Raw genomic sequence first — 12,663 nt, 5'->3', positions numbered from 1 at the left:
ACTTGAACGTATCATTATTCCAAATAAGCTTGTGGTATGGAACTAAACTATTATCTCTACACCGCTGCACTACTGTCTGATCATAGGCTCTGAGGGGGCGAGGTCATGACAGGCTTCAGGGGTGCCTCAGTCGGGACCATGCATGTGTCAGTGGGCAGCTGCTGGGACAGAGACGGCCGTAAATGTGCTGCCGCCACCGCTGCAGCGGAGCCTCCGTTACCTGCCGCGATGTGACCCAAGCGGGGGTCAGAGTCGATCTCGTACCTGTAGTGGTATCCCTCCAGAACGTCCCGACATGCATCCCTCATTTCATTAATCCACTTCTTCATGCCTTTGCGATTCAGATAGAGCACAAAGAGGAAGACCATTCCCACGAATCCCAGCACCAGCCCAAGGAAGACGTAGGAGGTCTGCAGGGAGATGTCGTGCAACTCTGGCTGGAATGGAACCACACACCCCAAGCTGTGAAGCCCGAGTCCTCTCAGCCTGGTGTTGGTGAGCGCTGCCGGAGAGGAACATCTCACTGCCTCCAGGTCCACCTGGGCTCTCGACTGATTCAGCCAGGCGACGAAAGTCTGAGTCTCGCAGGAGCAGGAGTACGGGTTGTTGCCGAGCAGGATTTGAACGTCACCCAGCTTCTCCAGCTCTTGCAGGTCATCAACCCTCAACGTCTTGAAGCTGTTCCGTGTCAGGTCCAGCAGCTTCAGGTGGTTCATGCCGGAGAAGGTCCCAGTGTAAACAGCCATCAAGGAGTTGTTGGTGAGAATGAGCTGCTGGAGATTCGGGAGGTGGGAGAACATGCCCGGCGGCAGCAGAGCGAGGCGGTTTCCGGAGAGGTCCAGACGCAGAAGACCTTGTAGGTTCCCCCAACGCAGCGCCGTGGTGAGGTCCGTCAAGGAGGTGAAGTTGAAGAGAGCCCGACTCAGGTTGAGCTCCTGCAGAGGGCTGCCTGGAATACTGAGAGCTTCTGGGTGGATGAGAGCCAGCTGGTTCCCACTGAGGTCCAGGAAACGGAGGTTGAGGAGAGCAGAGAAGCTGTGTGAGGTCAGCTCTGTCACCCTGCAACCAGAGAAGTTTAATGTCTCACCATCATCTCACATTCCTGTCACCACTCACCTATTGCTGCTCAGAATGAGGTTGGAGACGTTCCCCAGCTCCGTCAGGGAGTCAGCGGAGACCCGGGCAACCGAGTTCCCAGTGATGACGACTGTCCTCGCGTACCCTGGGATGCCTCTCGGCACCGACACAAGATTCTGCGAGACGCATTTGACCGTACGAGTGACGGTGAAGCACTCACACCCAGCAGGACACGGAGAGCTCCGGCACTGAGCGCAGAACAGCAGCAAAAGCACGGTGGTGACACGCATCTCTGAAGGAGAAATCAAAGAGCTGAGACAGCAGTGATGCCAGAGCCACTCCCGTGCTAGTCCCGGCTCCTCCACTCGGGGTATGAAGGCTCCCCTCTAAAGTCAGGGTTGTTCATATCAGGCGGAATCTGCTAGAGGAAAAAAAATGTGCAGCCCACTTAAAGGCACAGAGAATGGTCAGGGCATCCAGGGGAGTCTATTCATAGATGCACTCTGCCTCAGCCACTTTTTAAATGCACCAATATAGACACAACTGTGAGCTGATTACATGAACACATTCATGCATCGTGCTGTGTTCAAATAATCATTAAATCACATCAAGAAATCTTCCATTGACAGACGCCTTGTCACAATTCCTGCCCACACACCTCATTGATCTATGTTTAGTTAGATATCGATGCGTCCTCACAAGCTATAGATCCACTGATCCACGCTGTCGCTTCCATTTTTCATTCCTGAAATGTACATTAGCGGCTCGTGGATGATGAAAAATGCACGCGGAAGTGGTCTGCCCCCATTGTTTCCTACGGAGGCAAAAAGCACAGACACGCTGTGGGGTTTACAAACTTTAATAAATAGAATGAAAAGAATACAATTTTGGATCAGCGCCGTCTCAGTGCAGGTTGATGGTGACGATGAACATGGCGAGGGCTCCGAACAGCATGAAGAAGGGCAGCCAAGTCTTGAGGACCGCACCCCAGCTGGAGGAAGATGAGAGTCACCATCAGGAAACTTGATAGAATAAGCAGTGGAGGTAGAAAACAGACAAGGACATGAGAGGTGAGTCTCTAATCTGCCTGCATGCAGGGAGCCCCAGCGGAAAGGTGACCTCGAAGTGGTGACACCAAGGGTAGCGCCTCTGTCAGAGATGAATTGCACGACTCCCTGTTGGTTTGAAAGAGCCGTGGGAGAGCATGTGCGGAGGCAGCACCAACTGTGACGCGAGCTTTCCCTATGTGGGTCAGCAGAGAATAATGAGGGGGCTTCTCTGGGCCATATGTTTCTTTGTGCAAGCAACTGTCAGGAGCACAAACGTGAGAGATCCATTTGTGATGAAGACGTCGGCCTGATGAAGCGTTTGCTCCGTCCGCTGCTTCAATACGTTTCTTCCTGCTAGACAGGCTTTCGCTTCCCTCAGTCTCCATGCTGCTACTGCTGCTCTCACCAAGCTCCAGCAGTGAATTAACTTATCCAGGTCCAAAGTGATCCATGTTCTAGTCATCAGTCTCTCCAGGTCCATCTTGTTTGCTTACAATCAGACAAGTCAAATACTGATACTGATCAAGAAGTCGTCCCTAGTCAAACCACAGGTGAGGGAAGGAGCCAAAGCTCTTCCTCCACCACCCGTCCATCAACAAGCTCTGAGTCAGAGTGGAGTCATTTTCGCTCACAAAGCTTCTCACCTGACGTGTCTCCCATGGATGAGCGAGAGCGCACACAGCTTCACCATGTTCCAGGAGGTACTGTTGTTGTAGCGCATGAGGTTGAGCGCCATGGCCACGTGGGAATGGCAGTTATCGAAGCACAGGTTATGCTTCCAGGACACAACAAGAGTTTTTTTTTCCAGTCAGTAAAAGGTGCTTGTGTACATTAAAAGTGAGACTCATCTTACAGGCCTGCACTTGTATTCCTCAGAAGCATCATGCACAGCTTTGTCCCACGTGGCTGCACCATTTCCACACACTTTGTCCACATCCAGCTTCCAGTACCTGCAGACATGCGTTTTCAAAAACAGCGTATATGAGCAGGGTATCTTATATTGGCTGCTCGTGACTTACTTTGTCGGTCTGCCGAAGCCCATGTTGTCCTCCTGCAGAAGAGAAGCACAACGCATTGCTGTTGACTGGCAACCACCTTATTTACAGTGACAATTTAAAAACAAGTTTGCAGTATTTTTCTTCATCTATTTTTCTGACAATTCATTACTCTTCAGTTCACCATTTCGACTTCTGCTGCAACAATAATTTAATAAAGTTAAATAATAAAGATAATGATCACAAGCAGCAACTATGTGTGTTGTGTGAATGTTGAGCCCAGTCTTTCCAATTACAATATGTTTGCTATATTAGCGCGTGGTTGCGTTTGTTATTAATGTAAGAATATTTCAGTAATGCAACTTCATGAATCAAACCTATATCACACATATACTTGATTTTTGTCAAGATTAAGAGACGTCGGGGGTGAATACAAACTGCTTTCTTCGGGTGTAGAATGATCAATAGTCACCGAGACGTAATAGGAGCCAGCGAAATCTCGGATGACCCCAGAAGAGGTGCAGATGCCCATGTGACCGATGAAGGGCAGCACCCACCTGCAGAACCAAGACCCAGAGTGAATGACTCGCTCTGTCTCGACACACAAACGCATCCTTTAGCTGGACTGGCGGCTAACGCTTTAGCTCGTGCGGCTCCGCTAACATGGTGACAAGAACAAACGGGACTCGGCTTACGACAAAAGAGGAATGGGCGTCCAGACTATGCAGAAGGGATAGCGAGTGCTCTTCCTGTCGTTTCTTAGGAAATCCCCGTGGTAGTTCATCATGATATCGACGTCGTCCTCCTCCGCCATCACTGCCCTAGTGACAGCAGGCTAGTGACGTATGGAGGAGTTTCGAGGAACGACCGCTCCGGCCGTGAACGCACCATCAGCCCGTTGTTACTGTAAGTGCTGCCTTTACTGACCACTTATTTGTGGTTTGGAATGCTTTTACATTTGATATTGAAACACTTCGTTCGTTAGCTAAACCTAAGAACCAATCCTGAGAAATGTATGTTGAGCTGGCTATTAAATTTAAACGAAAAATTACATAAACACAACCATAGATTTTGTTTTTGTGTTTCTTCACTTGAGAAATTCCTCTGTTGTAGCTGCGCTATGGATAGAATTTAAGACGTTGAAAGGATGAGCTAAAAATGTAATAATATTACTTCCATTTTTTTTCCAAATGTGGATAAACTGTATTTACAAAAACTAGTTGCACAGTATCTACCCTGCCAATAAATAGTTATTTCCTTTAGTAATAACTTACTAATATCTTTAGTCCGTTAAAAGCATTATTAACAATACTTTGTTTGTATAATAATCATCATCATCATAATAGGGAACTAGTCAGTTTCTGCTTATTGCTGACTGTAGATATGTCAGTTCATTTTTTGATTTGAGATATATAATATGAAGTTAGAATTGAAGAGCCAAATAAAGCCAAACCCCACAGGGATCCGAACATTCTGACCAAATCTGTCAGACATCAGCATGATACTTATTAGCGTGTGAACCGTGACCTCCACTGCTGTGGGAGCTGGGTCACCTCATTACAGCAGCGTCCCATCCTGTAAATTCTAATGGTGATGTACTGTGCACACATATTTGTTGCCTAATAGTCAGCAAAAGCAGACAGGGAGAGCTGACACTGATTCATGAGCAGGAAGGCAGAAAGTTCACAGCGTTGCCTCACCCACATTCAATCTTGCCGGCCTAGTTACTGTTGCAACAGCCTCGCCGCGGCTGTTGTGCAACTCTGACGGGGTATGACGCCTTGCTCAACGAACCCCTGGCAGGCTATAATGAGGTGGACTGCACCAACCTAATTGATCTATGCAGTGAAGCAGCTTCAGGTTTAGAGGATCGGCTGCACTTTTTTTTTATGATAGTCTCTGGCTTCCACAGGAGGAGAGCCGAGCAAGAAGGCAACGCTCATAGGTTGATGGAGGGATTTTCTAACTTGTTCTAAACCCAAAGCAAAATCCACCAATGAACAATGAATTGAACTTGAATCAACTAATTTAATGAAATTAAACTAATGAATGAAAAACCTAATTTATTTCACCTTTTTCCTCCCATTAAGTCCAAAAACTGGATCATGAACTAAAGATTGCATCAGTGGAAACAGTGGTTTTGGGGATCACTCTGGCTAGGGAACATACAGTTGATCCTACACTAAATACAGTGAGTGTGTGTGAGAGCAAATGAAGCTGCAGCAGACGTTTGTTGTTCTTTTTACTTTGACAACTGATTCAACAGTGAAAAGTTAAGGACCAAAGTAAAACACACGGAAGCCGAGAGTCGCTTCACCCCAGCTACACGCCCCGCCCACATTCGACTGTTGTGAAGAGCCAACCAAAGCAGCGGTCACCACCGTGTCTCAGTCAACCACAGAAATCTGTGCAAGCAGGATGCACACTGGAGCCACACACCTGATGGTTTCCACACTTCACCCCACAAACAGCATTTAAATAAGCATGAGGTTGAACGCAAGGGTAACGGAACTGAAACAAAATCTTCGTCTAATACTTGGATCTTGATAAAATGTGCTATGCTTGAGTTTCACACACACAAGTCTGTTGGAAGCAACACAGAAGACAACAAAGATCATTGGTCATGGAATCCAAGGTGCCATCTTTGGCAACAAAGCATGAATGAACTGAACAGTCTTGAATGGAGCTTTTATAAACTACAGTTGATACTTGGCTTCCTATGAAGATGAAATGCTAAACAAAAGACTTGTTCTGCAACTCGTTGGCACTGACTCCTCAAACAGCACCTGAACACGGACCTGAAAATAGGTCGGCACGCTGAACCTCTCACTGGCATGTTGAGTGAATCCAACAGAAGATTTTGGAGGCTGAGGTCCTTCTGAAAGGTGCTCTCCTCAGCGGGCGCTTCCCTGCCACTGCTGAGGTGTGTAGGTGCTCTGAAGGGCACAGAGACTTTGTCTTCTTAAACCTGATGAACTCCTCTCCCCATCGGCCTGATCCTCTGTGGGAACAGGGGAGGATGATGCATAGTGCAAAATGTGACATAAGTCCCACTCTGTGTTCAAAGTAGTTTTAAATGAAAGCTGGGGTTTCACGCGCTGCACCTTCCGGAAGCGTCCTTAGCTGGGCCGACACTGAACCTGTCCCTCCGAGCCCTCCTCATCGTCAGAACCCTCCGGCCCGATGCCCCCCAGTCCCGTGATGCGATACCCCATGTTGAGCAGCATGACCTCCAGAGGATCGGCATTCATGCGCCTCTGATTGGCCAGCGCGGCCGCCTCCATGTCCTCCACCACACGTCCGTACTCACTCTCTATCTGCCGAATCATAGACACAGAAGTATGAGCTGCAGCTCAGGGGCCATGACCTGTAAGTGTGAGAAGTGTGCAATATGGCCGCACCTCCGGACGTGGGTTCCATAATCTGACCACGGTCTCTATCCCGCTGGACGCCAGAAAGCAGTAGCTGGGGTGCGGCTGGAGGCAGTTGACGATGGACACGTCCCCCTGCAGGATCCTCACCAGATTTGTTGTCTCCTTTTCCCAGATGAAAAAGGAGCCGTCGTCGGAGCCACTGACAATGTACTGGCCTTTGCTGCAGCCAAGAGTTCAACCGAAACGTGAAGTGCAGAACAAGAGCATTTCAGTGAAGTGAACAGAGAATGACGGGAAGCCCCGCCCACACACATGCTCAGCAGCTGTTGCCTTGTGAGTGCGTTTACATTTCACATTGTGCCAGACAATAGGAGCAGGAATATCAGGGAGCTTTCCTTCGTGTCTCCACGCTGCCCCCAAGTGGTGCTTCCACAGACTGCAATTCCTACATACCTTCCAAAGAAGTTGGCCTCCTTGATATCAGTGGTGGTGTTGCAGTGACCGCAGTATCTGTACTTGTAGTCGTAGCTCAGCTGTCTGAGGATCAGCTCGTCCTCCGGGACAGACTCCTTTCGATACGTGGACTGCTGCCGGAACGAGCTGCTGCTGCTCCTCTCATCATCTGTCGACCAATGATCCCGTCTTTCTTTGCTCATCACGAACCACACACACACACACTGTCGTCCCACCTGAATTGGACTTGGAGAGGAGTGAAGCCCTGATGTCCTTATCCAGGGCGTCACAAGCGCTGCTGTTGGCCTGCTCCGGAAACTTCCCTTTGAAATCATCCAGGCAGTCCAAGGCCTCAGGCACATAATTCAGCTCAAACAGACAACGGGCCAGTCTGAAATGAGCCTTTAGATGGCTGGGGTTGAGCGTCAGGGCCCTCAGGCAGTCTCTCAGCGCGTCGTAGTGGTCTCCATCCCTGTGGCCCCCAACAAACAGGCCAATGAGACTCCCACCGGGAGGTATACATCGCAGCTCAGGCTCACCATTTCCGCTTCATGTAGGCTGCAGCCCTGTTTCCATAGAGCATAGCGTTGCTGCTGGAGTGATGGATTCCCAAGCTGTACAGCTGGATGGCCTCTGTCCACTGCTGCCGAGCAAACGCGTCGTTGGCTCGCAGCTTGATCTTCTCCAAATGTGGAGGAAGCTCAGCAGAACTGTGACAGAGCCGTGAATGGTCATGAGTGGAAACACTACAAACAAATCAGTGACACAAACAAGCTATTGGTTCTCAATTTTCTTCCAGGAAATACTCCATGGTTTGATGCCTCTCACAATATCTCTGAACAAAACCAGTGTTATTGGCTGAGGAGAGGTGCGTGGGGAGGCGACTCATCTGCAGTTCCATAAAACCTTTTCTTGCACATTATAGTTTCAACTACTAGATGGCGCTGTTTGACGTTCTATTGCGAAATACAGTCATTAAACTTTGGGACAATAAAGTGGTCAACAAAGTTGTTGAAAGACGAAATGATATTGTCCCCCATTGCTGGAAGTTATATTGGATTATGAAAGGTTCAGAATGGAATAAATTTCATACAGAAAGTCGGTTGGTAAACCAGCTGGGGGGGCGTTGATTTTCACATTACAGTCCTGTATCTCCTCTGGAAAAACCAAGACAGCACAGTGATTGCCAAACACAGTTTGATGTGTTCGGAATGTCACTGAGTGTCAGTTTCATTTTTGAGGTTCAAAAACTTCAAATTTACAACTTCAATCAAGTTTTTCCTTTTCAGGGGATGTTGTCATGGCGACTGGCTTAAGCGTTAACCACTGTGTGGGACCCGCCAAAACAGGTAGACACTGACAACTGTTGACAAAAGTTGCCTGAGACGACGCTGGAGTGCGACCATGAAACAGGCCACTGATGAGTAAAGCCCTAGCCCTAACTCACCAGCGCTCCACTGTTTATCTCGCAGGTGAACTCATTCATCATTCACAGAACATGACAAACAACGTTGTATATTTACCTCCATCTCAGCTTGTTTTCCACCAACTGAATGTGGCTGGCTGGCAAGTGAATCCGACTGGAGACGCCGTTTGTCGTCTTTCCATTCTGTACTTCTGTCAATGCAAAACCAACATCTAGATGAGCAGATTTTCTAGCTGCAGAGCAGGTCAAAGAGTGTGCCGTGTGACTCACCTGTTGATGTTTGGCACTTTTTGGGGAGGTAAAAAGTGTAAGGTCGTTGCTTGAAGGTCAGATCAAACAGGTACACCTGCAGAGTCAGCAAACAGCGGTTTAAAAAAACAGATTCCTGGATTCAGTTTGAGAACACGCACCTGCTCTCCTCCCATGTTGACCAGCAGCTCCGTGCCGTCCGGACTGAAGGTGACATACGTCGCCACCAGAACCCTCAAGCGGTTATTGTAGTCTGGAAGCTTGACTGGCAGGTGTCCTGGGAGATGACAGGAAGCATATTTGCAGACTGCTCATGACATAACTAAACAATCAAGAGCGTGAGACCAACCTGCAACGTAATACTGTCCGGCGCCAACTGGGATGGGCTTCTGTGGTTCAGATAAGGTTTGCACGGCTGCCGAGGTGCTCTGACTCAGGGATTTCCTGAGCAGGAGGGACAAACGTGACCACCAGGGCTGCGACATTCGACCGTTCCGGGAGCGCTCACCAACCTGTAGTTGTTTATCATGCGGATGTCGTAGAGGCGAACAAAAGGGCCAGTGGCCCCCACCGCCAGGTAGTTGTTGTCTTGCGGATTGACAGCTAAGCACTTGGCTTCCACCAGCTGACCACAGAACTCAGTCAGGTCAATCAGCACCTCGGAGCGCTTGCTGCTGTCCCGTAAATCATATTGTCTGTGAACACAGCACCACTGAGTGATGAGGTCGGGACATGGCGGTAAGCCCCAGTCCCGAGCTCTAACCTAATGATGCCATCCTCCGCTGCGCTCCAGAAGGTGTTGGGCCACATGGGCGCTGTGGCTATGCGTTTGACTCTGTTGGTATGATCAGAGAACATATGAATGGTTTCCTTCACCGACAGGTCATGCACGTGCACCTTGGTGTCGGCCGCACCGGTTATCAAAATTCTGTCCTCAGTGTGAGGGAGGAACTGTGGAGACACAGATGAAGGGTGAACACAACAAAGCAAAGGGTTAATTACACGATAATTCCTACCTACAACATCAATGATTCATACATATATTAGTCTTGTTTCCGTGGTAACATTGCCACCCAAATTTGATGAGCAGGTGCTTGTTTTTATACTATAGCTCCCAACAAGTAACTCCTCACTTCAGATGGTCGTGAAGCTACAGGATGACTATGACAAATGAATGACTGGAGATGTTATAACGTGTGAAGCAGAGCAAACCGCCACCAATCCTTTCAAAAATCCTTGCAAGAAATAAAACTTAATTCCCTTTAACTCTTGCTGCATACAGTCTTCTCCTCACTGGCTGCACTCTCTTCTTCGCTTCCCAGGATCTCAGTCCACTACTCCTGATGACGGATCCCAAATACTTGTTTTCACGTCTTCACTCCTCTTCAGCCCCCATCTCAATGAAAATGCTATGAATGAGACAATACATCACAGACCTCTCCTTACCTTTACAGAGAATACGTTGGCAGCGTGACCAGTTTTCATAACTGTAAGTGCTTTTTGTTTAAATGGATCCCAGACAATGGCGTGCTGGTCATCAGAGCCGGAGGCCAGCAGGCTGAAAGAATAACACACATTTCAGCTCAACAGACCTTCAAAGCATACAACACATTCAGGACTTCTAATGCAGGCACTGGGAAGGACGTGGAAGTTGGCTTTCACACTTTGGACAGCATCAGAATGAATCAACACATTCACCTCTCGCACATGAACGGACCCCGGCATTGATACTTACTCTCCACGTTCATTCCATTCCAGGCAGTTCACGCAGCCAGCGTGTCCCTGCAGACATCATGAGCACAAATGTGCCGACCAATGTGAAATCAAGTTTCACTGTGAGCATGGATGCACACTGATGTGCTGACCTTAAGTTCCGCTTCCAGTCCGAGCCTCTTGATGAGCGCGTCAGTCACATGGTAGTGCCTCTGGAAGCCAGGGGCTGTCTTGTCCTGCACACATCACAGCAACAAAAAAAAATCACCTGGTTTGACTCAGGCAAACTACAAAACATGTTTTGAAACTCGGAAATTGCTATTTCAGTACAGCCATACTACATTAACTGTTGACACTAAATGCACATAAATAAGTTGATCGGTTGCTAAGGCAGTGCACAGTGGATATTGTGGTGGCTGTATTAATTCATTGACAGGAGGCCGCTCACCTGAATCTAATTTTTTTCCAAGTCTATTTCAAACCTTTAAGCTTGACAGCTTACAATATATGGCCAGAAATGAGATGTGCAACAGCATTATTTGAGCGTTGTTGGAACACAAACCAATCACGTGTGTTCAGTGCCAGGAGTCTGAGAGATTGCATTCATACCCTGATCTGCCTGTGCAGGATATCGCGGGTGATATTGACAGAAGCCATGACGTCCCTTTCAGTCAGGGTTCTATACAGAGATTTAGGATCACAGCTGGGGCAGCTACCACTCTGTCTATCCTTGGATGGAACTGCAGAGCAAAAGAAAAAACGTTAGGTTACACACTAAGCAAGAAGGTCAAGAACAGTGTGAATTCAGAACAACTGCATTGCCCTTTTAAGTACTTTCGAGCACATTATCCTGTAAGAATGAACCTTTCATGGAACACCAGAGTTAGATTATCACCTGCACAGAAAAGTTTGTATTTTTTGCTTAAATTGTAATATATGAAATTAACATTATACGTGCACGTTACATTGATCACCAAAATCCCGCATTAGATAGCCACATTGCACGGAACGTTAGAGAACTTGGTAAACAGCTTTTTCTCACACTATGATTTCTGTAGCTAAGTCTCGCTAGCTACAGACAGCTATTCCAGCGCTGGGCAATATGGCAAAGTAACCATGTAGGAGAAGAAGCCCAGAGTGTTTACTTTGAACCTTTTTGAGGAGCCCAACTTCATATTGGCTGAACACTTTCAGGCCATACAGAGAGCCTTCAGTAGCTGGCGTTACCTTGCTAGCTAAACAAACCCAACACTTCATGTTAGCAAGGCAGTATTTACCATTTACGAGCGCGTGTTCGTCACCACCATCCTGCATGAGACAGTGAAGCTGTGTTCAGAACGTGTCCATTGATGAAAGCTATGTAATCTCACTGTGTGCGAGTTTGTTGACAAATTCTCGCAGATAAACCTGATCTGACTGGGACGGAAGCTCCTCCCACTGACCGGAAGCTGATGATGAAACTCTTTCTGCGTCTTTGTTTCAAAGTAAAATTGAAATAGCGCGACACGTTTTGCTTTTTGTCATCTAAGAAACGTGATTTAGGAAATACTGTATGTAGAAAGTTTAATTGCTCAATAATGTTTTTGAAGAAAGAATGACGGCTATGATTCTTACTGCGCGTTTAGAATTTTATTTTATAATGATATTGAGGGTGTTTTAGAGAATTTTAACACAGCAACTGAGATGGAAACAAAATCCCAAAAAGTTTACCCGATGATTTCCTCCGACTTTCTTCTCAGTATCTGCCCTTGTAAACAGTGTTATCTCAAGACACCAAATAACAATCTTCTCTTGTTTGGCTCAAATAGATAATAAACTGACACTTCTCCAAAGCAGACTTATAATATAATAATATTAGCTGTCTGCTGTCTGGGTGGAAGAGAAAGGAACGCATTCTTCTTCTTCACGTATTCAAGAGAGACGACAAATGGGTGATTCTGACATCATCGGCTGTACACCTTAGCTTGCTTCTTACATCACTCTTGCTGTGGCCAGTTCTGATCTCACCCTGTCTTTGTCCCTGCTTGTCCCATGTCTGACAGGTTCTGACCACTGCCAGATGACTGCCTACTGCAATATAGTTCATGATCAACACATACACCTGGGATTATAACGGAACAGTTGATGGATATATATATATATATATATATATATATATATATATATATATATATATATATATATATATATATATATATATATATATATATATATATATATATATATATACAGTTATATATACATACATATATATATATATACAGTTATATACAGTATATATACAGTTGAACATATGTATAGTCACTGAAAATACAGATTTTTTTTAC

General features: G+C 46.9%; 3 protein-coding genes across 4 annotated transcripts; all 3 read right to left on the bottom strand.

Moving 5' to 3' along the window:
* Positions 1-80: 80 nt before the first annotated feature.
* LOC128746636 (trophoblast glycoprotein-like) lies at positions 81-1,505 on the bottom strand. Its single transcript, XM_053843833.1, has 2 exons — positions 1,117-1,505; positions 81-1,059 (listed from the first exon to the last, which is right to left on the bottom strand). The coding sequence occupies exons 1-2, from the start codon at positions 1,365-1,367 to the stop codon at positions 81-83; spliced, it is 1,230 nt and encodes a 409-aa protein (XP_053699808.1). The 5' UTR covers positions 1,368-1,505.
* A 416-nt stretch (positions 1,506-1,921) lies between these two features.
* On the bottom strand, positions 1,922-3,997 carry tmem222a (transmembrane protein 222a). The gene is made up of 6 exons (XM_053887981.1): positions 3,817-3,997; positions 3,594-3,678; positions 3,146-3,177; positions 2,980-3,076; positions 2,771-2,901; positions 1,922-2,068 (listed from the first exon to the last, which is right to left on the bottom strand). The coding sequence occupies exons 1-6, from the start codon at positions 3,933-3,935 to the stop codon at positions 1,981-1,983; spliced, it is 552 nt and encodes a 183-aa protein (XP_053743956.1). The 5' UTR covers positions 3,936-3,997; the 3' UTR covers positions 1,922-1,980.
* Positions 3,998-5,350: 1,353 nt separating this feature from the next.
* Positions 5,351-11,766, bottom strand: wdtc1 (WD and tetratricopeptide repeats 1). 2 transcript variants are annotated; one of them, XM_053887970.1, is made up of 17 exons: positions 11,614-11,766; positions 10,946-11,076; positions 10,489-10,572; positions 10,359-10,405; positions 10,070-10,181; positions 9,387-9,574; positions 9,136-9,318; positions 8,973-9,067; positions 8,785-8,900; positions 8,645-8,720; positions 8,472-8,565; positions 7,488-7,658; positions 7,185-7,420; positions 6,949-7,117; positions 6,523-6,715; positions 6,226-6,438; positions 5,351-6,122 (listed from the first exon to the last, which is right to left on the bottom strand). In XM_053887970.1, exons 1-16 carry the CDS (start codon positions 11,648-11,650, stop codon positions 6,241-6,243), a joined length of 2,130 nt encoding a protein of 709 aa, XP_053743945.1. In that variant the 5' UTR covers positions 11,651-11,766; the 3' UTR covers positions 5,351-6,122; positions 6,226-6,240. The 2 variants fall into 2 exon arrangements, with proteins under 2 accessions (XP_053743945.1, XP_053743944.1); XM_053887969.1 differs by having other exon boundaries at positions 5,351-6,438.
* Between the last annotated feature and the right edge of the window lie 897 nt (positions 11,767-12,663).

The sequence above is a fragment of the Synchiropus splendidus genome, chromosome 15, assembly GCF_027744825.2.
Source record: "Synchiropus splendidus isolate RoL2022-P1 chromosome 15, RoL_Sspl_1.0, whole genome shotgun sequence".
Lineage (NCBI taxonomy): Eukaryota > Metazoa > Chordata > Actinopteri > Syngnathiformes > Callionymidae > Synchiropus > Synchiropus splendidus.
Note: the sequence above shows the minus strand (reverse complement) of the source record. Positions and strands in the feature narration are given on the sequence as shown.

What these genes read in the sequence shown, in the direction of transcription:
- LOC128746636 (XM_053843833.1), bottom strand. Translation starts at nt 1,367, where the DNA reads ATGCGTGTCACCACCGTGCTTTTGCTGCTGTTCTGCGCTCAGTGCCGG. An exon ending in CTCATTCTGAGCAGCAATAG is followed by an intron (nt 1,060 to 1,116) that starts GTGAGTGGTGAC and finishes CTCTGGTTGCAG; the next exon opens with GGTGACAGAGCTGACCTCAC.
- tmem222a (XM_053887981.1), bottom strand. Translation starts at nt 3,935, where the DNA reads ATGGCGGAGGAGGACGACGTCGATATCATGATGAACTACCACGGGGAT. An exon ending in ACGCCCATTCCTCTTTTGTC is followed by an intron (nt 3,679 to 3,816) that starts GTAAGCCGAGTC and finishes TTGGTTCTGCAG; the next exon opens with GTGGGTGCTGCCCTTCATCG. An exon ending in CTGGCTCCTATTACGTCTCG is followed by an intron (nt 3,178 to 3,593) that starts GTGACTATTGAT and finishes TCTCTTCTGCAG; the next exon opens with GAGGACAACATGGGCTTCGG.
- wdtc1 (XM_053887969.1), bottom strand. Translation starts at nt 11,650, where the DNA reads ATGCAGGATGGTGGTGACGAACACGCGCTCGTAAATG. An exon ending in TCAACATGGGAGGAGAGCAG is followed by an intron (nt 8,721 to 8,784) that starts GTGCGTGTTCTC and finishes CTGACTCTGCAG; the next exon opens with GTGTACCTGTTTGATCTGAC. An exon ending in AAAGTGCCAAACATCAACAG is followed by an intron (nt 8,566 to 8,644) that starts GTGAGTCACACG and finishes TTGCATTGACAG; the next exon opens with AAGTACAGAATGGAAAGACG.